This window comes from Babylonia areolata, chromosome 24 (assembly GCF_041734735.1).
Source record: "Babylonia areolata isolate BAREFJ2019XMU chromosome 24, ASM4173473v1, whole genome shotgun sequence".
NCBI classification, from domain to species: Eukaryota; Metazoa; Mollusca; class Gastropoda; order Neogastropoda; family Buccinidae; genus Babylonia; species Babylonia areolata.
The window spans coordinates 15,057,495-15,081,493 of record NC_134899.1 but is presented as its reverse complement, the minus strand read 5'-3'; the positions used below and the strand labels follow the sequence as shown (position 1 = coordinate 15,081,493).

Sequence of the window (23,999 nt, the reverse complement as noted above, 5' to 3'; positions counted from 1 at the left end):
AGCGGTGAAGATCAATGCTGTGAAATAGCTTATGTCTGCAGTGAAAGCAAACTCTACTCTGCAAATTCTTCTTCTTCTTCTGCGTTCACTCGTATGCACACGAGTGGGCTTTTACGTATATGACCGTTTTTACCCCGCCATGTAGGCAGCCATACTCCGTTTTCAGGGGTGTGCATGCTGGGTATGTTCTTGTTTCCATAACCCACCGAACGCTGACATGGATTACAGGATCTTTAACATGCGTATTTGATCTTCTGCTTGCATATACACAAGAAGGGGGTTCAGGCACTAGCAGGTCTCCACATGCGTTGACCTGGGAGATCGTAAAAATCTCCACCCTTTACCCACCAGGCACCGTCACCGTGATTCGAACCCGGGACCCTCAGATTGAAAGTCAAACGCTTTAACCACTCGGCTATTGCGCCCGTCATACTCTGCAACAAATGCTCACTCTTTATTATTGACAACACAATTCATATACATACACTTCAACATCTTGATTTATTGCAACCAAAACACATCAAAATATATATATATATGCCACAGGCTATGGCCTCTGCAGACAAGGCAAAGAGGAAAAATAACAATAAAAGCAAAGAAAAAAAAGGAAAATACTTTATTTGATCACAAGGCAATATAAATACTCGACTCAGATGATGATAATAATAATCCTGGTAATACATATTGTAGTTATATGGCGCAAACGCCCCACCTGTGAGCTCAAAGGGCCTCCCATGAAGCAGTACAACATACAAAATGATACACAGTATCAGTAGCTTAAGGAGGCGTCAGTGCGTTCGGACAAATCCATATGCATTACATCACACAACAGCATATAAAGACATACAAGGAAGGAAGAATACACCAAGACAATGATACAGACTGCAAATATTAATCATCACATCAAAAAACACAAAATAAACGCCCTACACACACACACACACACACATAAATGTATTCTGATTTTTTTTCTTTCAATGTCTGTCTGCTTGCAACACAGATTATTTTGACTGAACAGGTCGAGGCGTAAAAACTGCCTTGTCTTTAAAAAGAACAAGAGATTGATAAAACAAAAAGGTAGTAATTTTTATGTAAAAATAAATGTGTCTAACTAGTCCTGTCACTGATGGAAATATGTGTGCATGCACCACCTGTGCGCAAACCTTCATTCTATAGTTTTACCTTCATGCCAATATTTTCACTCTGATACTGCTGTCAAATAAAATACATAATAAATTTCACACTTGTCATACCAAAACTTAATGTACAGAACCTACCTCTTAAAATCAATCAACTTTAATCCATATGAGAAAAAAAGAAAGAAAGAAAAAGAAGTCAACATATAAAACGGAACTGAAACATTTAGTCAACAAAGCATAAAAATACAGTGAATGGTTATTGCACTGTTTCAAGAGATTGACAAACATTAACTCAGCACAAAAATGCTCCATCTTCGTATCCAGCACCTCTGAAGCCAACGCCATGTTCTGCACACTAACTAATTCAGTTTTCACTTTTTTTCCCTGTCCCCACCTTCAATGTTCCAATTCACATTTCTGTCATGGTTGCAATTCCCAATGTCCCATCTGTTGCCATGCACTCATCTGGGGCAGAAAACCTTAAGAGGCAACCCACTGAAGAACACTCTTCATTTACAAATATGCATGGACATGACAGATTACTGGGGGTGGCTTACAGAATACTTGTTCTGGTTTCAAGTAGAAGACAAACTATGCTTTCTGCCAACAACATCTGAGACAGACCTGTGGAACTGGGGCCAGTAGACAGGGCACCAGTCTAGCCAGCCAGGATTCTATGGTCAAGTCTTATCGTAGACCAGGTTTTTGTCCAAACTCCACCACACCTTGACTGATAGTCTGGATTCCACACTATGCACCATGCACTAAGCACAAACAAAAAGACCCCTTAGCAACAAACAGAATTCTCCAGCAAGAATCTTTTAAATAAACACATTCTGACAGGGAACCATACTATATACAAACACAGAAAGAAAGAAAAAAAAGAACCGAGAGGGGGGATACTGCATTGTAATGACCCGCTCTTCCACTAACCACCACCTGACTTTCACTGAGAGTTAAACTATTGCGAAAAGCAGCACAGCAGTGCAATGCAATGCAGTAAAGTACTTCATCATGGAGTATGACAGGTATGACTTCTTCCTGTCCAAAACAACACAAAACCTGCCAACACCAAATTCACCAGACTATCAAAGTAAAATGCAGCAAGAAATGTTACTTGCTCAGTGAATACATTTGTGCAATAATTCTAGAAATATTAAACAAGGAAAAAGTGCTGCTACTCTTTAAATAACAAAGGCACATACCATTTCCTGATAACAAGGTGCTTCAGATTGTAAGATGCACCCTCCTAATTATTACAACAAAAGAGTTTAACAATCCATGAGATATAGTACAAGGTAGAGATAAACAAAGAAAAAAAAAGATGGATGTAAATTTCAAAGCAAACTTTTGTTCACGGAGAAACCTGAGATATCACTCAAGAACGTATTGAATGCATGCATGCACAGCACAACTTCATCCATACACACATTCGCCCACCAAGAAACCAGAAAGTCTTGACTCTTCAGAATCACTGACAAACACAAAGCAGAAGTCCGGACAATGATGAGCTAATCACTGTGACTGCCGCAACCAAGTCTGCACCTTCAGGCAAAGTCAATGTCAAGTCAGTGTCAAGTCCCTGACACTGGAACTGTCTTCTTCCCTTGCTGTGTTGTCTGTTTGCTTGTCTACTCCACTGATCGCCGCCATCATGAATTCATTCATCATCATCATTATGGAAACTTGCTGCAAGACTGACAGATTTCAGGCAGCAATGCAAGATGTTTTAATTCTGAGTCACGTTGATTTTTTTTTTTTCATTCATTTTTTTACCAAGAACATCACACTGCTGGGTTCATAGTCTGGCTCAATATGAATCTGATGCGCTACAGTGTTTAGACAGATTTCAACCATGCATGTCTCTCAGCTTAAAATAATACCTTTCATCAAAGTACTCTGAACAAGTGAGAATACATATTAACAAGTGCTCTGAAAAACTATAAGTCAAACTAAATCAAATGAAAAGTCAAACTAAATCATAAAACACTATCAACATGTTCTTCCTTTTTTCTTTTCTTTTTTTTCTTTTTTCTTGCCCCAAATCATTTTTATTCATTTAGAAAAATACAAGAAAAAAACAACAGATTATAGTCCTTACTCTTTGAATTACATTCAGTTGTTGATTCCTACAGTACACCACTTTCAATATATCGCAGGGTATACAGCTTTAGTATCAACTCCCTCAGATATGCCTTCAAGCATATGCCTATTGTTAAACACTCTCAAAAATACCCCAGTGTATATTGCTCCAAAGTCAACACCCTCAAATATGCCATGGAGGATGCCGTTTTAGCATCAATGCTAAATTATGCCCTGGAGTAAACAATTTCAGAGTCAACATTCTAAAATATGTCCTTGGGTATATTATTACTTTGATCTCAACACTCAAATATGCCCTTAAGTATATTACTTCAGGGTCCACATTCGAAAATATGATGAGTGTCAACAATATGAAATATGTCCAAGGATACACCACTTCAGTGTCAACACAATCATATATGTCCAAGGGTATGTGACTTTGGTGTCAACAAACAACAAAATGCTCTCACAACTTTTTAATGTTTCCTTCTGTCTCCCGCACACATTCTTTCTGATCCTGGAATCAACTGTCTATAAATTTTTTTTTAAATTAAGAAAAAAAAAAAAAAAAAAAAAAAAATCAGCGAATCTCTCCCCTTCCAAGCTGAAAACTGAACAACGTCAAGGTTGGATCTGCTGAACACCAGTCTTGGCACACACAAAGAATACAAGATGACCCTCCTCCCATTGCAGTACTTTTGTTACCACACTGCTTTCAGGCCCAGCCAACAACGTCACTGTTACAGAGAATGGCTGTCATAGTGCACTGCCTCACAGAGTACCTTCCACTTACACGATGAGCCGCGATGGGATCGCTTTTTGCATGAATAGCTCTCCATAGTAGTTGAGGATGGCCAGGTCAGGTTTGTCTCTCACTGCCTCCTCTATCACACTGTCCACCACCTGCAAACGCGCGCACACGCACACACACACACACACACACACAATATTTCATTAGCCACTGAAAAGATTTTGAATGATTATTCATTGCTTAGAATGTTTTCGGAAATTTTAAACTCCAGTCCAGTTGGTATCCTCCTTTGATGTGTTATAATTAATGTTGTTATTTATATTTACATTGTTGTAGGTTAATACTTGATATGCATATACATATTCTCCTTCCCATGACACCTCATTCAATACACACCACAATCTCTTTAGACCTTTTTCTTATAATATACTTTTCCTCTGATACATAACATGAATACTTTTTACACTAATATTCACATGCATTCCCTTTCCTTTATCCACTTCCTTACTCCTTTCCGTCTAAAAACACTTATAATGAATTGACGTTAAACTGAAGATAAAACACACACACACACAACACACAAACACCATACAACACACAACACACACACACACACACACAGAGACACACAACACACACACACCATACAACACACACACACACACACACACACACACACAAAAAACAGACACATACAAACCGCTCTCTGGAATTACCTCCCTCATAATATCATAATATTAAACAGTCCTATTTTCTAAGTGTCCTAACACACTTCCTCAATAATACTAACAGCAATGACAAAGTATTATTTTTACCCAACAGGGCATCAAAAATAAACCTCTGCAAAATGAGATTAGGAAGTGGTAAACTAAATCATGACCATTACAGATATCTTAGAAACAGCTCTTTGTGTGACTGCAGCTCTGCAGTGGAAGACACTGCCCACTTCTTGATACACCATCCCCATAGGAGGAAGGTGGCAGAATGGTTAAGACGCTCAGCTGCCAATACAGAGAGTCCGTGAGGGTGTGGGTTCGAATCCCGCTCTCGCCCTTTCTCCTAAGTTTGACTGGAAAATCAAACTGAGCGTCTAGTCTTTCGGATGAGACGATAAACTGAGGTCCCGTGTGCAGCACGCACTTGGCACACTGAAAAAGAACCCATGGCAACGAGTGTTGTCCTCTGGCGAAATTACGTAAAATGAAATCCACTTTCATAGGTACACAAATATGTAAGCATGCACTCAAGGCCTGACTAAGCGCTTTGGGTTATGCTGCTGGTCAGGCATCTGCTCAACAGATGTGGTGTAGCGTGTATGGATTTGTCCGAACGCAGTGACGCCTCCTTGAGAAACTGAAACTGAAACTGAAACCATCCCCTCCATCAACAGGCCCGTGCTGAGACAATTGATACTTATTCTTCTTCTTCGTTCGTGGGCTGCAACTCCCACGTTCACTCATATGTACACGAGTGGGCTTTTACATGTATGACCATTTTTACCCTGCCACGTAGGCAGCCATACTCCATTTTCGGGGGGGGGGGGGGGGTGCATGCTGGTATGTTCTTGTTTCCATAACCCACTCAACGCTGACATGGATTACAGGATCTCTAATGTGCTTATTTGATCTTCTGCTTGCATTTCCACACAAAGGGGGTTCAGGCACAAACAGATCTGCACGTATGTTGACCTGGGAGATCGGAAAAATCTCCACCCTTTACCCACCAGGCGCTGTTACCGAGATTCGAACCTGGGACCCTCAGACTGAAAGTCCAACACTTTTCCAACACTTTAACCACTCGCTATTACGCCCATCAATAGATAGTTCAACTCACACCACTGTCTGGCTATACTGATGGGAGATAAAAACATACAAAATACTTGTTGTGGTGGGTAATTTTCTTCATCTTTTTTTTTTTAACAGGTCTGCACTTGTTTAAGAACATTCAGGCTTTCCATACCTGTTCCTTACCACTGTATCCTCTCAGTGTTCTCCCCTGGTAACAAATTGATGTTGATATCTGTTTGTTTGGCTTGATCCCAAGTCTGGAGCTGTGCTCAGGGTGTTCCATCTTGCCTCTCTTCATTTTCTTGTTTATTATTGCTGTGTTTTTTGGGGTTTTTTGTGCATTTGTTTGTTTTTACTTCTGTGTGTGTGTGTGTGTGTGTGTTTTCCCCTTCCAGCTCCATGATCACTGTAAATGTTTCTTTCTTGCAGCCAAATGCTGTACACACACTGTCACAAGAGTACACTTTATATGCTTCAGCTTGTTGTGCTTGAAGTTTTACTGTTTACTGCTGCAGGGTACTGTCCTTAAAAGAATAAAATATGTTTAAACCAGCACACAAAACACTAACAAAGATGTGTACAATTACCACATGTCAAATACAGAAAAATACACAACCCCCACAAAAAAACCCCGAAACTTTACAATGACACTTTTATAATAAACATGAGGAGGGAGTGTGTACCTCATTGCATTGCTCAAAGGAGATGTAGACCAGGTTGGCCATGTTATCCAGAGCCATGGGCAGCCACAGTCCTTCCAGTCGATGCAGACCCACCAGGTACATGTTCACCAGCTGACTGTCAACATCAAGTTTCTCAAGTTCAAACCTTCAACTCTTGTTGCTGCATGGAGGACCACAACATCGTTTAACTCATTCAGTACGGCCAGTCCTCTCTTCTCCTCTACACAGACCCCTCGGGGGTCCAGTGGGTGTCTCAATGACCCAGCCTTTAGCTTCCGTCGTCAGAATTGTGGTATTCTTTATCAACATTCACCTCTTCAGTATAAGAGCCTTTCGCTTGCAATATTTTGATGATGGTAATTGGGGAGAAACGCTGTTAACGTCGTCTCTTTCGCCGTTCGTATGGAGTGAGTTAACAAACAGCATGCCCAAATTATGAATATATGCAAATAGCAATGTTTGAAAAAGTTGTCAAACAAAGTTAAACAGCACTTCCCAATTTATATAAACTTGCATCAATTCAACTGTTACGTTTTTACAACCATTCAGACACTGTAAACACATTTTGGAGCAACATACAATTTTTGGCAGATATTTCTTTTTAAACATTTTTTAGCATCTTTGCACATTCCATAATAAAATGAAATTTGCTTCCAATAACTGACATACTAAACTCTTGGTGGGTTCATAATTCATTATGGAGTGCTATTTCATATCTCCAGTTCAATCAGTAACTTTGATTATATATATATATGTCTGGTAAATATGATTTACATCTATCTCCATAAAAACATATTTATAATTTCTGTAATAATTACATTTATCACTCTGCTCACATGCTTCTCTCCACACATGTTGAAAAGGATTTATAAAAGCATGTTTATTTTTACAGAAATTTTCTCATCACACACACCTCACAATACATCCACAAGGTAAATGGTCACCATCTGACTGACCATCACACACACCTCACCATCTGACTGTGACCATCACACACACCTCACCATCTGACTGACCATCACACACACCTCACCATCTGACTGTGACCATCACACACACCTCACCATCTGACTGACCATCACACACCTCACCATCTGACTGTGACCACACACACACCTCACCATCTGACTGTGACCATCACACACCTCACCATCTGACTGTGACCATCACACACAAATCACCATCTGACTGTGACCATCACACACACCTCACCATCTGACTGACCATCACACACCTCACCATCTGACTGACCATCACACACACCTCACCATCTGACTGTGACCATCACACACACCTCACCATCTGACTGACCATCACACACACCTCACCATCTGACTGACCATCACACACACCTCACCATCTGACTGTGACCATCACACACACCTCACCATCTCACTGACCATCACACACCTCACCATCTGACTGTGACCATCACACACAACTCACCATCTGACTGACCATCACACACCTCACCATCTGACTGACCATCACACACACCTCACCATCTGACTGTGACCATCACACACAACTCACCATCTGACTGACCATCACACACCTCACCATCAGACTGACCATCACACACCTCACCATCTGACTGTGACCACCACACACCTCACCATCTGACTGTGACCACCACACACCTCACCATCTGACTGTGACCATCACACACTTCACCATCTGACTGACCATCACACACCTCACCATCTGACTGACCATCACACACTTCACCATCTGACTGTGACCACCACCACACACACCTCACCATCTGACTGTGACCACCACCACACACACCTCACCATCTGACTGTGACCACCACACACTTCACCATCTGACTGACCATCACACACCTCACCATCTGACTGACCATCACACACTTCACCATCTGACTGTGACCACCACCACACACACCTCACCATCTGACTGTGACCACCACACACTTCACCATCTGACTGTGACCACCACACACTTCACCATCTGACTGTGACCATCACACACACCTCACCATCTGACTGACCATCACACACACCTCACCATCTGACTGTGACCACCACACACTTCACCATCTGACTGTGACCATCACACACACCTCACCATCTGACTGACCATCACACACCTCACCATCTGACTGACTATCACACACACCTCACCATCTGACTGACTATCACACACCTCACCATCTGACTGACCATCACACACCTCACCATCTGACTGTGACCATCACACACTTCACCATCTGACTGTGACCACCACCACACACACCTCACCATCTGACTGTGACCACCACACACTTCACCATCTGACTGTGACCACCACACACCTCACCATCTGACTGACCATCACACACACCTCACCATCTGACTGACCATCACACACACCTCACCATCTGACTGACCATCACACACCTCACCATCTGACTGACTATCACACACACCTCACCATCTGACTGACTATCACACACCTCACCATCTGACTGACCATCACACACCTCGCCATCTGACTGTGACCATCACACACCTCACCATCTGACTGTGACCATCACACACACCTCACCATCTGACTGACCATCACACACACCTCACCATCTGACTGTGACCATCACACACAACTCACCATCTGACTGTGACCATCACACATACCTCACCATCTGACTGACCATCACACACCTCACCATCTGACTGTGACCATCACACACCTCACCATCTGACTGTGACCACCACACACCTCACCATCTGACTGACCATCACACACACCTCACCATCTGACTGTGACCATCACACACACCTCACCATCTGACTGTGACCACCACACACACCTCACCATCTGACTGTGACCACCACCACACACACCTCACCATCTGTGACCATCACACACACCTCACCATCTGACTGTGACCACCACACACCTCATCATCTGACTGTGATGATCACACACCTCACTATCTGACTGTGACCACCACACACACCTCACCATCTGACTGTGACCACCACACACCTCACCATCTGACTGTGACCACCACACACCTCACCATCTGACTGTGACCACCACACACCTCACTATCTGACTGTGACCACCACACACCTCACTATCTGACTGTGACCACCACACACACCTCACCATCTGACTGTGACCACCACACACCTCACCATCTGACTGTGACCACCACACACCTCACCATCTGAGTGTGACCACCACACACCTCACTATCTGACTGTGACCACCATCACACACACCTCACCATCTGACTGTGACCACCACACACCTCACCATCTGACTGTGACCACCACCACACACACCTCACCATCTGACTGTGACCACCACACACCTCACCATCTGACTGTGACCACCACCACACACACCTCACCATCTGACTGTGACCATCACACACACCTCACCATCTGACTGTGACCACCACACACCTCACCATCTGACTGACACCATCACACACCTCACCATCTGACTGACCACCACACACCTCACCATCTGACTGACCATCACACACCTCACCATTTGACTGTGACCATCACACACCTCACCATTTGACTGTGACCACCACACACCTCACCATCTGACTGTGACCACCACACACACCTCACCATCTGACTGTGACCATCACACACCTCACCATCTGACTGTGACCAAAATATGGCCTTTCAAACCTCCCCAAAATAAGAGTGGTAGGTTTGTGAATGATCCACCCTGATCTGGTCACCTTTTGGCGACATCAGCGGTCTCCCTAGTGGGTGCCGAAAGGCGACAACAGCGGCCAAAGTGTTAAACTACTGGCAAAAGTTAGTGACAACACCTGAACACACTAACATACTACAGGTAAAAGTCAGTGATAATACCAGGACACTTACCTAGAACTTCTGGCAAAATCAGTGACAACACCTGAACACACGTACCTATAACTATGATAAAAGTCAGTGATAACAACAGAACATGCTTACCTACAACTACAAGTAAAAGTCAGTGATAACACCCACCCACACTTACCTACAACTGCTAGTAAAAGTCAGTGATAACACCAGCACACACTTACCTTCAACTACTGATAAAAGTTAGTGACAACACCTGAACACACTAACCTACAACTACAGGTAAAAGTCAGTGATAATACCAGAACATGTACCTACATTTACTGCTGATGTCAGTGACCACCCCTGAACACACTTATTGACATGTATTGCTGATGTCAGTGATGACACCTTAACACACTTATCTACATCTATTGCTGATGTCAGTGATAACACCTGAACACACTTATCGACATCTATTGCTGATGTCAGTGATAACACCTGAACACACTTATCGACATCTATTGCTGATGTCAGTGATAACACCTTAACACACTTATCGACATCTATTGCTCATGTCAATGACAACCCCTGAACACACTTACCTGCATCTACTGGTGATGTCAGTGATTCTACCTGAACACTTACCTACATATACTGGTGATATATTGATAACACCTGAACACAATTACCTACATCGATTGCTGATGTCAGTGACAACACCTGAACATACTTACCTACAACTACTGGTAAAAGGTAGTGACAACACCTGAACACACTAACCTACAACTACAGGTAAAAGTCAGTGATAATACCAGAACATGTACCTACATCTACTGGTGATGTCAGTGACAACACCTAAACACACTTACCTACATCTGTTGCTGATGTCAGTGATAACACCTTAACACACTTATCGACATCTATTGCTGATGTGAGTGATAACACCTGAACACACTTATCGACATCTATTGCTGATGTCAGTGATAACACCTTAACACACTTATCGACATCTATTGCTGATGTGAGTGACAACACCTGAACACACTAACCTACAACTACAGGTAAAAGTCAGTGATAATACCAGAACATGTACCTACATCTACTGGTGATGTCAGTGACAACACCTAAACACACTTACCTACATCTACTGGCGATGTGCTCCATGCCTTTGTCAGTGACATCCCAACACCAGGACAAACACAGTGTCTTCAGCTTTTGGCTACACCTGTAACAAGACATATTTTCACCTGTCATGCTCTGTTCCACAGAATTTATATATCTATCTAAATCTATATCTATCTATCTATCTATCTATATATATATATATATATTACTAACCACACTCCTACTGAGACTGAGAGCAGTGCTTCATCTATCAAATTACAAGACAACTGCTTCTAGTTGCCTGTATAAACAAAAAAAATCCAGTATTTAAAATAACAACTCCTGAAAACACAGTAATGACAAGCACCTGTGGAAGAAAAAGGACATGTACCTGACAAAGGACCAATGGACTACACACCCAAAGCTGACAACAGTGACAGCAAAAACCAGCCTTCACTTTACCTTCATCAGGTGAGTAGCACTCTCAATCTCTGTACTTTTTCACACAAAAAATCTGCAGAAAATCCAATAAAACCACATCAGAACATCTTTTCTGATCAATAATTATATCAGCTGACTTCCCCATTTCCAAAAGGAATTTTTTTTTTCCTAGATTTATGTTCAATCTAATATACTTACTGTGAATCACTAGAGCAGACTCCGGCAGGGATTTACAACCCTGCTTATGCAGAAAATCAAACACAGACACAGCTAGTTACCTCCCTTGGTTCAATACCCTCTCTCTGTGCATTTTCAGTTCACCCTTTAATAATAATAATAATGGATACTTATATAGCACACTATCCAGAAATCTGCTCTAGGTGCTTTACAAAAACGCTTTTGTTAACATAAAACATTACATCTATGTTACATACACACACCAAAATGTGACTACACACACACACACACACACGCATGCATCAGAGTAATAAGTGCACATCCACATCCAACTTCATTATCACTGCCCTCAATGGGAACGAAGCTGTTGTTCACAAGTTAAGTAGCTCAGAGGATCGACTGTCACAGTGGGTGTCAATCCGTACAAGGTAACTGCTATCAAAGACAGGTGAACAACTGAAGCACAGAAAGAAGAATCTCACCGATAATCTGCTGTGACTTAAAGTAATACAAAACAATACAACAAAAGTAGCCTTCAACTGATCTGACGTAAAAAGCATAGATAAATGAAATAACAAAGGTTGTGAACATTATGTCAGAAAACAAATAATGCTTAAGTGGAAAGATGGCCTAGTGGTAATGTGCCTAACTAAGAAGCAAGTGTCCACAGGTTCAAGACCCATTAAAAAAATTCAAACTGGACCAAGATTTTCACTCCCCCTCCACTAGACATGATTGACTGATTGATGCTTATACAGCACCTATCCTTGGTCAGAGACCAAGCTCTAAGCACTTTACAATTTACATTTAGTTTCCTGTGTCATTCAACCAGAATTCAGGCATGCACACATACACACTCAAAAAGACATGTAACATTTTACGAATATGACCGTTTTATTTATTTACCCTGCCATGTAGGCAGCCATACTCAGTTTTCGGAGGTGTGCATGCTGGGTATGCTCTTGTTTCCATAACCCACCAAACGCTGACACGGATCACAGGATCTTTAACCTGAGTATTTGATCTTCTGCATGCATATACACACGAAAGAAGTTCAGGCACTAGCAGGTCTGCACAAATGTTGACCTGGGAGATCAGAAAAATCTCTACCCTTTACCCACCAGGTGCCATCACTGAGATTTGAACCCAGGACCCTCAGATTGAAAGTCCAATGCTTTAACCATTCGGCTATTGCAAGGTGGTGCGGGTGGTAGTTTTTCAGATGAGATATCGAACTGAGGTCCCATGTACAGCATGTGCTTAACACACTTAAAAGAACCCATGGCAACAAAACAGTTGTCCCTGACAAAAATCTGAAGAAAAATCCTCTTTAATTAAAAATAAATACACTTGCAGACAGAAAAAAAAAGGAAAAAATTAAAAGAGTGGCACCGCACTGTATTGCCATGCTCTTCTCAGGAAGAGCAATCTGAATTTCACACACAGAAATCTGTTCTGAAAAAAGAGTAATACAATACAATAGAATACCATCACCTGTACGGTGTCCCAGCCACTTGCATATGAAAAGAGTACTATAATACAATAGAACACCATCACCTATACAGGCATCCCTGACACCTGGATCTGAACACAGACAGCAAGAGGCTGCAAGAGACACGCTCTCACTGGGCACAGAGCACCCGAATTCACGGAGACATCTGTTGTGACAGTTTTAGTTTGGTTTCAGTTTCTCAAGGAGGCGTCACTGCGTTCCAACAAAATCCACATACGCTACACCACATCTGCAATGTGGATGCCTGACCAGCAGCATAACCCAAAGCGCTTAATACAGAGTGCATGCTGAAATGTTTCTGTACCTGTCATAGTGGATTTCTTCTACAGAATTATGCCAGAGGACTTCTTCTTCTGCATTCACTCGTATGCACACAAGTGGGCTTTTACGTGTATGACCATTTTTACCCCGCCATGTAGGCAGCCATACACCGTTTTTAGGGGTATGCATGCTGGGTATGTTCTTGTTTCCATAACCCACCGAACGCTGTCATGGATTACAGTATCTTTAACATGCGTATTTGATCTTCTGCTTGCATATACACACGAAGGGGGTTCATGCACTAGCAGGTCTGCACATATGGTGACCTGAGAGATCCTAAAAATCTCCACCCACCAGGCACCGTCACCGTGATTCGAACCCGGGACCCTCAGACTGACAGTCCAACGCTTTAACCACTCGGCTATTGCGCCCGTCACATGCCAGTGGACAACACTTGTTATCGAGTGGAGTGATGACCAAGAGGTAACACGCCCGCCTAGGAAGGAAGAGAATCTGAGTCCGCTGGTTCAAATCACCGTTCAGTCGCCAATATCATTTCCCCCTGCACTACACCTTGAGTGGTGGGCTGGATGCTAGTCATTCTGTTGAGACGATAAACCGAGGTCCCATGTGCAGCATTCACTTAGAGCATGTAAAAGAATCCACGGCAACAGAAGGTTGTCCCTGGCAAAATTCAGTAGAAAAATCCACTTCAATAGGAAAAACAAATAAAACTGCACACAGGAAAAAAATACCCCAAAAATGGGTGGCGCTCTGTGTAGCGACAAACTCTCCCTGGGGAGAGCAGCCCAAATTTCACACAAAGAAATCTGTTGTGACAAAAAAGAGAAATACAAATACAAATATCATGGGTTCTTTTCCTGTGCACCGAGTGCATACTGCACACGAGGACCTTGGTTAATCAACTCATCCAAATGACTGAGACGCTCAGTTTGATTTTCCAGTCAAACTTGGGACAAAGAGCGAGAGTGGGATTCCAACCCACAACCTCACGGACTCTTTACACTGGCGGCTGAGCGGCTGAACCATTCTACCATCGTCCTCCCTATGACAAGAAGCAACACAAAACAAGACGACCTTACGTGTGAGCGATGGCCTGCACCCCCTGGTCCTCCAGCTGCTGGCACTCGGTCAGGTCCAGGTAGGTCAGGCTGCGCAGGGTGGGGCTGCTCAGCAGCTCCGTCAGGGCCGACGCTGAGAAGGCTGGACCTTTGCGCAGACTCAGCTTCTCTAGGTTCTCCAGACGCTGCCACAGGAGGAAAGTAAAACAAAACAAATTCTTGTTTCAACACGGGGTAATGGAAAAAGTGTGAAATGTTGAAAACTTGTTTACATCCAGCCGTCTGGGCAAAGGTGAGAAAATAAAATCTTTAAAAAAAAATACCAGTATAAAAGAAGAAAGAGAGACAGAGACAGAGAGAGAGATGGAGAGAGAGAGAGAGAGAGGAAATGGTAGCAAGTGGGGGAGAAGGGAAGCAGTGTCAGTTGTTAAGGTTTCACAACATTTGTATTCAATAAATAGGGCGCAGCTTGAATCCGGAGTCACATCCACCCTCAGGGAGGATGGACAATATGGTAACAGTGTGTGGATTTCAGAACCATGATCGAAAAGAGAAAAAGGTAAATTCTATCTTTTCTTGAAATAAATGAAAACGTACATTAAAACAGCAAATAACACTGCCCACCCAATATGGTCATGTGCATGGAATAATGAGGATCAGCACTTCAACTGCCGAGTGCAACAGCTGAGTGGTTAAAGTGTTAACGTTTCAATCTGAGGATCCTGGATTCAAATCATGGCATCTGGTGGGTTAAGGATGGAGATTTTCCTAATCTCCCAAGTCAACACGTGCAGACCTGCTGCCACCTGAACTCCCTTTGGGTTCATACACAAGCAGAAGATCAAGTCTGCATGTTATCTCATTTAACTCTGTGCCCACCTGAGAGGTGTGCACCACTGATTGCCGTTCTCCGCCTGAGCCCACCTGACAGGCAGGCGAAGAAACCCTTTTATTTAAACCAGTTCATCAGCTCATTATTATGCATTAAACTGCTATGTAAGGGAAGTAACTCCAACTTAACTTCCTTCCTCACTGGCACGCGAAGTTTCACTCCAAAAATCGAACGAATAGTGTGCATTTTATCCAGTTTTCCGCATCGATATGGTAAAACGTCAAAGGCTTACTGCGCAGTTTAGAGCTCAATGAAATTATGATGGACTCTTGCAACGAATTCAATCCAGATAATGACAATTTGTCTAATAATTCTTTCAATAATTCATGGGAAAGTGAAGGAGATGAAATGAGCAACCAGCGTGGACAATCAAGTAGATAGCCCACAACCTTCAACATCGACAGAAGCTGACATTTTACTATTTCTGTTTTTAATTTGAAGTTACAAGTATACTATTACATCCTTTGTCTTGAGACTTCAGCAATTTGTGTCAAAATTATATTTCAGTCATAATGTGAAAATCGGTTGCTACTGGTTGAGCAGCTCCTACAAATTTGTGCCTGAAGTGAAGCACCCCTTCCCGCTGATGCAGCTAGGCCAAAACATGCCAGGCTGGGAAGGCTGCACAAGCAGAAAAACTTAAAGGGCTGAAAGGGTTACAAAAAAAAATCCTGTCATCCATGTCAGCGTTGGGTGAGTTATGGAAATGAAAACATAACCAGCACGCACACCCTGAAAAGAGAGCATGGCTGCATATATGGTGGGCTAAAAAACAGCCATGCATGTAAAAGCCTGTTTGTATAGTAGTACGAGTGAGCGTGGGAGTTGCAAGTTGCAGAGGAAGCAGCTCACCTGCAGGTGTTTGATGGACTGGTCAGTGAGCTGCTCACAGAAGGAGACAGACAGGATCTTGAGGCAATGACAGGCAGACACAGACAGGATGGTGCCGTCCGTCAGTTCATTCCCGTCCAGCTCCCATGATTCCATAGTGCCGCTGTACTCCAAGGCCAGGTGCCGCACCACTCTGTTTGAATGACATGTCATGTCAACAGATTATCAACGTCAACAGATTGTGACTCACAATTAAAACTGATGGAAGATTTTGGACATATGAACAACCCATCAACAAACTGTGATTCACAGTCAATACTGACAGAGAGTTTTGGACACACTCTTACCATCCTGGTAATATCCAGGAGTCCATGTCATTTACAGAAATACAGAAAAGCATGTAGTAACAATTCCACATTTATTCAAAATATACAACAAACACACACAAACACGCAACACCCATACTTGTGGATGTCCACATGTGCGCACCCGTGCACGCGCGCGCGCACACACACACACAAACACTTGCACACACACACAAACACACACACACACACACACACACACACACACACACACACACGAACACACAGGGGCATGGTGACATGAACACACCATGATATAGCATATCTACCCATGCAAATGCAACTTTAGACAAGTTGTGATTTTGTACTGTAGTGTCATGACTGCTTACTACCAATCAGTTGTGATTATATAAGTTGCAGAATTATTTGTTGGCACAGACAAACTGACCTACCATTCATACAAAAAATTAATGAAAATCTAAACTTTCAATTGCAAATAATCCATCAAATTAGACATGCATGTTTCTGCTATTATGACAATGAAAAATTCTTACCATGATCAGCTATTTTTTTTCTTCTTTCCCTTTAAACTTTAAGTCAACACTAGCATCAACATTTTCTCTTCCCCACCATTATTAACAAATCATATGATAAATCAGTGGAAAAGTGTTTATTTCATTACCTATTGTTTCAAACTGGGACTATACAAAAACTAACAGTTTCATTACCTATTGTTTCAAACTGGGGCTATACAAAAACTAACAGTTTCATCACCTATTGTTTCAAACTGGGACTATACAAAAACAAAAAGTAACATGCCCTCATTCATCACAATAGTCTGGAAGCAAAACGCATACATGTAATCAATAAATTGACACACAGTTTGGACTTTACTCAACAATTCATTTTCAAAAACAAACAAAAAAAGATTTTAACTTACAAAAGTAATGACTACTGATTAAATTTGATCACCCCCACTTCACAACCACACAAAATACAAGTAGTACCACAATCATTAGAACCAGAATAAGCAAAAAATGTATATATATTAAAATAATAATAATAATAAAGTAAATAAATAAATGAATTAATTAAACCAAAATAGAAATAGAAAAAAACAACTAAGAAGCGCTTACAATTCAGAGATCCAGGAAATGCCGTCAATATTGAGGTGAGTCAGACCCCGGATGTTCCGCATCATCAGCCACAGACTTTCATCCACCAGAGAGCAGTGGGAAAAGTTCAGCTGCTTCAATTGGGACCCAGCCGAAGCCACCAGCACCCGCATCATCTCATTGTTCACGTGGCGACAGCCCTCCACATTGAGGAACTCCAGACAGGGGCAGGAGGTGAGGATGGCATGCATCATGGTGCAGTTGAGATCATCCACGAAGCCCAGGTCCAGGTGGGTCAGCAAAGGGCAGTTCTCTGCCACCACCGCCATCTCCGCATTGGTCAGGCGCTCCACACCAGACATGTCCAGGTAGTGGATGGCTCCAGACACCCGCAGGACCACCTGACACAGCTGAAGGCCTCTCATCCGGATGTTGGACACATCCAGCTTCCTCCACAGACTGTGGTCGTAGGCCAAGCGACGCCAGTATTTGCACACCGCTGTCACATGACTGCACAGTTCAGCCGGCTTGAGGTAGGAAAAGATTTTCAGTAACAACTCATCTGGAACCTCACTCACGTCCACCGACATCAACGGAGATAAGCGGCCAAATGATGACTGTTCATTAACAGTATATGTTTGGTCAAGGTGGATTGCACTTACAAGTGGAAGACTGTCAATTTCTCGACTGAAACAGGATGCCTCAGAGAGTTCAAATTGGTTCTGATCCATTCTCACTGCACTTAACAAAGGCACACTGTCAAGGTATTCTGTGCTGGATACTGGTTCCAGAGAAAGCCCTGACTGAAATGAGGCAAGTTCACTTGTTGGAAGACTGTCAACATCTGCACTGGAAAGACCCTCAGAACATATGCGCAGGCTTTGCGCCAGCCCGTGCAGGTCACTGGTACTTGTCCCAAACTCTGTGTTTTCTTCATGATAAATGTCTGTCTGTGTGTGTTGTTCCACTGGAGAGCTGTCACTTCCTATACCTGAAGGCTGCACTATAGAATGATAATGGTCTGCCTCATCATGTGCGTCTGTACCTGAGGTTGACTGACCAGCATTATTTCTGTTGTCAGAGGATACATTTTCTGTGTCTGCATTGGAGTTTCTGTTTTGTTTTGAAGAGTACATCTGTCTGCTTTCAAGTTTTCCACTGGTTCCAGACTTATGTCCTGAAGAACATGTACAGAGCAAATCAGATCTAGATCCTTCCAATCCGACTGGCTCTGTAACTGAACATGACTGCTCAAAATCATCAATACACACATCCAGTTCATCAATGCTGATGACACTTGATTTATGGCAACCAGGACAAGCACACATACCACCAGCACGAAACTTTTCACATTCAGGGAAATGTTCTATTCTTTTGTTTTGCAACAGTGAGTCAGACACCCACAAGTTTTCAGCTCGCTCACAACACTTTGCACAGCAGAAGCTGGTCTGCACATCATCACTGCTGCCCAGTTCCTGAGCTGTGCCACTCTGATGTTCAGCAGCACATTCTGGCTTCGCACCATCACAACAGAGGTCTGAGGACACAAAGTTTGAGGCTGGTGCTGGTTGAGTCCAGCCAATGTGACAATCTGATGGCATCATTGTCTCTTCCTTCCTTCTTACCTGCTGGCCATACTGGCAGTGCTTGGACTTGGACACAACAGGATGGAGACAAAACCCATAAGTGTCAGCAACAAACTTGTTTGCATTAATAATTTTTATGTAAGTGCTGATAAGCCTTACACTTCGTTTGAAACCTGCTTGAGGATCTGAAAGTGATAGAATATTCAAGGTTACACATTCATTTATACAAACACTGTTCACAAGTGTGCGTGTGCGTGTGTGTGTGTGTGTGTGTGTGTATGTGTATGTGTGCACGCTAGTGTGTATGCGTATGTGTGCATGTGAAACTAATTAATTTGCATGTACATGCCTGGATGCTTGGCATGTGAATGGATACCACAAAATGTGCTTTAACACATACGTTGCTGTATATGAGTATGTGTGGTTGGTATTTAGTTGTGTGCGTGAGTGTGTGCGATCAGGATGCAGAGACACTGAGGGTAAAAGCTTACGGGATAAGTGAGGGTAAAACTGAATCTAAAGACTGGATGAAAGTTCGCATCCCCCACTTGTCAACGTCGTGGTCATCTTTCCCCGCACCCTCCTCCAATTTTCAGGCATACCATCGGATTCTGTGCTTCCAAATGATCGATTCTCATGCATCCAGCCTTGGCCTTGGTTTACACAACTGCGCAAAACGTGCCACACTACAATCGTCGCTTGTCACGTAACAACCCGTGTGACAGACTTCATCTGTGAAGTGTTTGTTTAAATGTTTGAAAAGATGCTTTGAACTGTTCTCAAATGTTTCTACAGATCTTTGTACATATAATAAACAAAAAATACATACTGTGGTTTCAGTTTGATAAGAACTGCAGTGGAAGAGGGGAGCCGAACGGAATGTTCAGTCCATATGGGACGCCACTCTGTCACTTTTGTTGCGCTTTGATGGAGTTCCATCCCTTCAGGATGGAGAGCGAGGGCTCACAATGGAGTTCTCGTCACCGAATCATACGTTATGCCATTTGTGCTTAAAAATAGATAAACAAACAAATGAATAAATGAAGAAGAAGAAAAAGAATGCAGCAGATGCCTGACCCTATAACCTCGGCAACACGCTTATCAGCAGGCTTTGAAACTAAGCCTATCCTGGATTTGTGTTCAGTTCACTGAGCAATAACGTCAGTGACATAAAAATGAAATGAAATAATAGCTAAGACTTATCAGTGACATAAAAATGAAATGAAATAATAGCTAAGACTTATCAGTAAACGCGACCATTGTCAACTGGAAAAAAAAATGATTTGCTACAGCAATTAATTTATCAAAAGTAAGTTTTAAAATGATCACAAAAAAGCTGAAAGCTGTTGAATTTCGTAAAGGATGCCAATGGTATTTGGATGAGACTGAGATGGTCATCAGTATCAGTCAGCGCCAGCGCATATGGCAGAAAGTATGCCTACTGTCGTTAATGCGTATGATATGGAAGATCTAGATATGTAGATCTAGACAGAAGTTGCAAACAGTCCACTATTTTTATCACCGGTTTCGGGTTTCGATAGGTTTAAGATTGAAACACCCAAACAATATGTTCGGTAATTCCCTCACTTATAGTCATTTTCGTTCATATTAAATGGCAATTGAATTACTGCAATTAGTCCACAAACCGGGTAAGATCATATTTTTACATTCACTGTCAAAATACAAGTTTGTGTGGGTATGTCTGCGTGTCTGTCTGTTATTTGTCTCTGTATTCTCGGCCCCCTCTCTCATTGATCAGTTCCCTCTTTCTCTCCGGCTTTGTCTGTTTGCCTTTTTAGTTACCATCTGCGCATCTGTTCTTCCACTCATGTGTGTGCGTGTGTGTGTGTGTGTGTGTGTGTGTGTGTGTGCGTTTGTGACGCTCGCACGTGTGCCGGTGTATATTGATGTGTCAGTGCGCGCGCGGGCGTGTGTGTGTGTCTGTGTGCAGCCGGTGCGCGCTCGCACTGAGCGTGTCCATATGTGTGTCAGTGGTGTACGTACGTGTCTGTGTGTGCAGGCGCTTGTGCGCGCGCGTGTGTGTGCACGTCTCTGTCTCTCCCTCTCTCTCTCTCTCTTTGTCTTTCTGTCTCTGTCTCTGTGTCTGTCTCTGTCACCATCTCACCCAAAGCAGTTTTACACCACTGCTACCATATTCAGTGCCGTGCCGTGCCGTGCAGTGATGTGATGTGTCGGCAGGCAAGAGCTGGCACCTGCTGCAATAAAACACTGCCTGCCTACGTGCACTTGTCTGCCTCCCTTCTTTACACACACACACACACACACACACACACACACATGAACATATACAGACATACAATTGCACACACGCGCACGCATACACACACATGTATATAATTGTACACATACGCGCACCCGGCATACACACATGTACACATGCACACATGTTATTGCACACACACGCACGCATACACACATGTATACATATCATTGCACTCACACACACACACACACACACAAACACACACGCACGCACGCACGTACACACACACACACGCACGCACGCACGCACGCACGTACACACACACACACACACACACACACACACGGCAGGGAGAGGCTGGGATAGAGGGAGAAGTGAGGGTGGGACAGAACTAATGAAGGAATCAGCGTTGTGCACCACAGTGAAGGGACATGGAGAGGGAGGATTCATCACGTCTTTGAAGAACGTTCAAGTGCGCCAGTATGGGTGAAGAGCGATCACACACACACACACACACACACACACACACACACGGTCGTACACAAATACACACTGAATTCTCTTGCACTCGTGTGCTGTGTCTGTGAGGTAGTGCAATGTATGGAACACAGACAAAAATATCGCGGCAGAGAGAGGCTGGAGGAAGATGAAGTGAGCGAGATAGAACGGAAACCAACTTCTCAGTTTTAACGATTTAGCAAGTGCTGCTTGCCATTCAAACATCCATTCAAAACTGACGAAATCAAAGCACACAAAACGTCGTTGTTGGGGTTTTTTCACTATTGTGGACACAAATATTTATTCAGTTACACATTTTTTTTGCTGTCTGCACAAACATACACATCATTCTAAGACTTTCACGTGCTCGACAATTATACTAATCAATACCAGCTTGATATTAGCTTGAATAAATTGTACTGTTACAACATACACATTAACAGGTAACATAAGCCGTTGTTTGTTGTGTTTTTATTGCATCAAGATGTGAAGTATGAGAATGACGAATACATCTTTTCAACAACAAGGATGAAAATGTGCTACATCAATACAATTCTATGAAAATCAACATTGATCGTCTGAAAATAACACTTTCTGGCTCCATATACCTCTCCATACGTACGGCGAAAGAGACGACGTTAACAGCGTTTCACCCCAATTACCATCATCAAAATATTGCAAGCGGAAGGCTCTTATACTGAAGAGGTGAATGTTGACAAAGAATACCACAATTCTGACGACGGAAGCTAAAGATTGGGTCATTCAGACACCCACTGGATATCCGAGGGGTCTGTGTAGAGGAGAAGAGAGGACTGGCCGTACTGAGTGAGTTAAGAACCTGGGTTGGGTTGCATGAGCGAAGTTAGCAGCGCTAAGTTTGCTTAGAGTTAAGAATGTTTCCAACTCCACGGTAAATTCCATATTTTTAGGAACATTCTTAACTCTACGCAAACTTTGCTCTGCTAAGATCGATCGCCTCGTGCAACCCGGCCCTGGAATATAATGAAGGGTTGATTAAGAAGCCATCACCAACAATTAGTGATCAACTCCCATTTCATGACACCTGTGATAGATGAAGTAATTAACTACTATCTTCAGCCGACAGTCACTTCTCATGTTATGTTATCAAACGTAGAGTTTAAAGGGATATTTGATTATACTGACAAGTCATAACTGTGATGTCATTTATAGTACACTTGGCTTCACATTAGAAACAATAATGACATTTAGCTAACTAGAGAGAGAAAGAGGAAGAGTGAGACAGATAGACAGACAGACAGGCACAGAGAGAGAGAGAGAGAGAGAGAGAGAGAGAGAGAGAGAGAGAGAGAGAGAAATTTAAACTTTGAAACAAGACTGCGTCTCTGTCCTACGCTCTGGTCCAGAGGACGCTGCTCAAGTCTCGGTCACCTCATTACAGTGACCAGTGTGTGTGTGTGTGTGTGTGTGTGTGTGCGTGCGTGCATGCGTGTGTGTGTGTGCGTGCGCGCGCGCGTGTGCGTGTGTGTATGTGCAGTGCGTCCATGTGTGAGTATGCACAAGTTTTTATATTGATATGCACTTGTATGTATCTTAATTTCTACTATATCTGTGTTTGTGTATATTTTCGATATATGTTCGTATCTTGTTATGTACTATCCTACTAACCCCCCAACCCCCCCACCCCTCCCCAATATTCCTTGTGACCCCGGTGCACTTGGTAATAAAGACATTCTATTCTAATGTGCGCTT

The 23,999-nt window shown here is 42.8% G+C and overlaps 1 protein-coding gene across 4 annotated transcripts; it reads right to left on the bottom strand.

The window, feature by feature from the left end:
• Window positions 1-442: 442 nt before the first annotated feature.
• LOC143298750 (uncharacterized) lies at window positions 443-20,479 on the bottom strand. 4 transcript variants are annotated; one of them, XM_076611690.1, is made up of 7 exons: window positions 20,376-20,479; window positions 17,982-19,137; window positions 16,562-16,733; window positions 14,839-15,002; window positions 11,378-11,464; window positions 6,443-6,557; window positions 443-4,124 (listed from the first exon to the last, which is right to left on the bottom strand). In XM_076611690.1, the coding sequence occupies exons 2-7, from the start codon at window positions 19,094-19,096 to the stop codon at window positions 4,011-4,013; spliced, it is 1,767 nt and encodes a 588-aa protein (XP_076467805.1). In that variant the 5' UTR covers window positions 19,097-19,137; window positions 20,376-20,479; the 3' UTR covers window positions 443-4,010. The 4 variants fall into 4 exon arrangements, with proteins under 4 accessions (XP_076467805.1, XP_076467802.1, XP_076467804.1 ...); XM_076611687.1 differs by having other exon boundaries at window positions 17,982-19,731; window positions 20,376-20,450; XM_076611689.1 differs by having other exon boundaries at window positions 17,982-19,497; window positions 20,376-20,410.
• Between the last annotated feature and the right edge of the window lie 3,520 nt (window positions 20,480-23,999).

Bases quoted from the DNA above. Each gene is read 5' to 3' on its own strand.
- LOC143298750 (XM_076611687.1), bottom strand. From the start codon at position 19,564: ATGATGCCATCAGATTGTCACATTGGCTGGACTCAACCAGCACCAGCC. The intron at 15,003-16,561 runs GTGAGCTGCTTC...CTCCTGTGGCAG, and splicing joins AGTCCATCAAACACCTGCAG to CGTCTGGAGAACCTAGAGAA. The intron at 4,125-6,442 runs GTACACACTCCC...GCGCGTTTGCAG, and splicing joins CCTTTGAGCAATGCAATGAG to GTGGTGGACAGTGTGATAGA.